At 40.7% G+C, this 3,562-nt stretch overlaps 1 protein-coding gene across 1 annotated transcript in view; it reads left to right on the forward strand.

The window, feature by feature from the left end:
* Positions 1 to 3,562, forward strand: part of cachd1 (cache domain containing 1) — a gene marked incomplete in the record, with an annotated part of 121,814 nt that overhangs the window by 53,153 nt on the left and 65,099 nt on the right. The window contains 1 exon segment of the mRNA XM_014014289.1: positions 1,617 to 1,765. Coding sequence (XP_013869743.1) covers positions 1,617 to 1,765 — 149 coding nt within the window.

Raw genomic sequence — 3,562 nt, forward strand, 5'->3', positions numbered from 1 at the left:
CTTGAATAACAGTTTAAGTTCTGCTACCATCTTGTTGACGTTGAACCTGCACCAATCTTACCTCTGTTTTGTACGTGTTACAAGTATGTTTTTGTCTGTTATTGAGAGTTTGTCTTATTATCTTTTATTGCTTGCTATTATTGTGCTGGCACCTGAGTATGTTTCCTTCTATTATGCGCAAACGTTAATTATGTTTTACCGCCTAACGTGTTGCCTCTGTCTAGYTTAGTTTCTCTTTCCGTCACTCTTTAATATTAGCCTTCATGCTAACTGCATTTTACCTCTTCTCCAGTTCTTTCTCATTTTCGTTAAGCTTCTTGTCTTCCTCTACAACTCAAGAATTCACCAACAAACCTCCCCTAAAAAACGTCTTGATTGTGCCTGAAGTTTCACAACAAAATGAAAGTTTTAGCTTTTTTGACACGATGCCATTCACTTTCTGTCGGCAAAAGCAACCTGTCAAAATAAAAGCAGTAAAACATGACCGTTTAGTACAACGACTTATGGTTTAGTCCCAAGATAACACTTTGTTTTATTTGCCTTCACACATCACACAACCTGCTTTGTGACTGTTTCAYATGCGTACGATGCTCAAACGATATATCGTGCAGCTCTACTTCAAATTAAGTCTTAATTTAGTTGTCGAATCTAACTCCAACAAAACGCCACAGGAGCWCCCGTTCCCATCGCTGCCCACCTCCTTCCTCTGTGGTTGAACTGGGCCTGCTGGGTGCTGAAAAGCTGACAGKCTGGTCGTGTGGGTCAGAGGCTGGAAAGGGGAGATTTGTGTTTTGGAGAGTGTGGTTAGTCTGCAGATTGCAGTTTGTTTCTGGCTGCTCTGTGGCAGAGTGTAACCTAAGATTTAACTTGCACAACTAAAAGATTTTGGTTTCTTCTAAGTCATTCTGTTAAATCTTGAGCTGTTCTCTCTCTCTCTCTCTCTCTCCTCCCTTCCCTCACTCCGCCTGCTGTAAAAACACTCCTTGGCTGAACACTGCGCCATTTTTTCGTTCTAATTTAAAACAAAGTTCACTACAGCTAATTGCCATGATTTCACTCTACCGTCTGTGTAGACGTTTAACTTTATGTCATGGTGCGACAGCGAGCATGTGAATGTCCTGCTGTCTGTGGTGCAGCAGCAGGATTTGTGGGCATTGCCTCAGGCCCCTCTTAAAACCCTAATAGGAATAGCGGCTGGCTGATGAGGTGTACCAGCGGTCAGTGGGTCTTGGTCTTTTTTCTTTTCCTGTTTCTGGCTTCAATCACAGGCTTTTTATAGACAGCAAAAATTACGGGATSTGAACAAAAGGGATCCAGTTACTGTGGAAAAAAGTTTTTTCTGTATTTGAAAACGCTGAGGAGGTGATTCTGTCGCTACTCAAACGACTGGAGGTAGACCGGTTGATCAGTAGGGCGATTCAAGGAAAATCGTGGAGGAACTGAAAGTTGATGTTTGATTTATTTCCATTCCTCACACCAGATTGTTGACTTTTTGGTGACRTCAGAAATATTCTACCTGCTGACATTACTAATGCCGTGTCTCTTGAAACATCGAAACAAATGTTACTTAATCACCAAAGCATACATGTAAACATCTTTGTATTTCCTTTGTGCAGCTCGCTAAGAAGATTCGTGAGAAGTTCAACCGTTACCTGGAYGTGGTGAACAGGAACAAACAGGTGGTGGAGGCCTCGTACACCGCCCACCTCACCTCTCCACTCACTGCAATTCAGGACTGCTGCTCCATCCCAGCATCTATGATGGAGTGAGTCATTCTTCATTTAATCAACTCTTTTAAAAATATCAGTTATCTCTTTATTTATCTTTTAAGATTTCCTCAAGACCAGGTTTGGGCGGTGTTGATCATTTTCATACTGTGTTTTAACTTTTAGAAAATACTGCTGTATGGGATTGCTGGGCAATGGGGTGTCTTCTACAGTAGCCTAAAATGTTTAAGTCCCAGTTTTCATAGCAGCCTTGTGGAAATTTTGTTTGTCTCCTCAGGTGACTAATAGTGTCATAAGTTTTAAATACCGTCACTGTATTTTAATATTGCAGTATACCAAAATACTGTCATACAGCCCTGCAAACAACTTCCTGTAAATGGTTATAGGTTTTGTTTTGGTATACCAAATTACTGTCAAACCACACTGCAATCAACTTCCCGTAAATGGTTATAGGTTTTGTTTCGTTATACCAAAACGTGGTCATACCGCACAGTAATATACTTCCCGTAAATGGTTATAGGTTTTGCTTAGGTATACCAAATTACTGTCAAACCACACTGCAATCAACCTCCCATTACTGGTAATAGGTTTTGCTTTGGTATATCAAAGTACTGTCATAGTGCCCTGCAACTGACTTCCTGTAAATGGTTATATGGTTTTTCTTTTTGGTATACCAAAACGCTGTCATGTTGCAATGCAATCGACTTTCCGTAAATGGTTACCAGTATATGTTTTGTTTTGTTTTTTTTTTTTTTCAAATTGAAAATCCATTTCTCATTTTCAGACATGTTTTTATTATCTAATGATTAGCCGTAGCAGTTTGTAAATCACATAAATGATAACCTTTAGCGATACAGGCCAACAAAAAGTCTTGTCAACATTTATATAAAGCTGCTTCTACTTTAGGCTATTAAATTATTTTGCTTCAATGTCACAAATGTGTTTAATGGCCTTTTAAAGTGCAGGGCTATGTTAGCATGACTAATTTACTGAAATTACAAAACCTACCACATATTGCAATGTTGAATATGGCTCAGAATTGAATTCCATTAACATTGTTTTTCTTGTGTGAAATCAGTGGGACGTTGTGAGGAGAATTCAAACACTGAACATTTGTGTTCATTCTTTTAATAAAACTGGGTGTGGGCCTGAATGTCATCTTTTAAGTCCTCTGCAGAGAACGTTTAAAATTGGTCCTGGTCCTACTGTAAACCCAGCTTCTCAGCCAATCGTCGACTCCAGTTTAGCGAAAACACGGTTCAAAGCCGAGCCCAGGAAAAGAGCGCACAGCTTTGAGTTCTAATCTACAGAGCAGCAGCTGTCTCTGCCCCACATCCACTCTCTCCCCATTTCTGTCTGCTCCCCCCCATCCTTTATCAGCCGATGTAACTAGTGACTGCTCTCTGAAGTTTTTGCCATGCAGACTTCACAGGCTGCAAGGTCACCTGTCTTTCCTTCWGTCGTGCAGAAAGTGTGTGTATGTGATTGTGTCTGGCTCCAAGCCAGCAGCCACCTGTATCCACACCAGTTTCTGTACATCCAGTCATTGCTTGTTCACACAAACATGCTCTAATTTTGCCCCTAGATGTTTGTTAATAGCCATTCCTAAAAACCAAAGATTTGTAGCTTTATAAAAATGACAAGGATAGAAAGCTGTGCTGTAAGTAAAGGACGTTAAAGCAGTGGTGGTGATGGACATGCTGTACTGAAGCGGACTCTGATAGATCTCTGAATTTCAAAGTATTTTCCCCGGGGGGGGGGGGAACAGCCTCTCCTGCTCTCATTTGGGGATTGGCGCAAGCATGCTCTAATTTTGCCCCTAGATGTTTGTTAAT

The sequence above is a fragment of the Austrofundulus limnaeus genome, unplaced genomic scaffold, assembly GCF_001266775.1.
Source record: "Austrofundulus limnaeus strain Quisiro unplaced genomic scaffold, Austrofundulus_limnaeus-1.0 Scaffold113, whole genome shotgun sequence".
NCBI classification, from domain to species: Eukaryota; Metazoa; Chordata; class Actinopteri; order Cyprinodontiformes; family Rivulidae; genus Austrofundulus; species Austrofundulus limnaeus.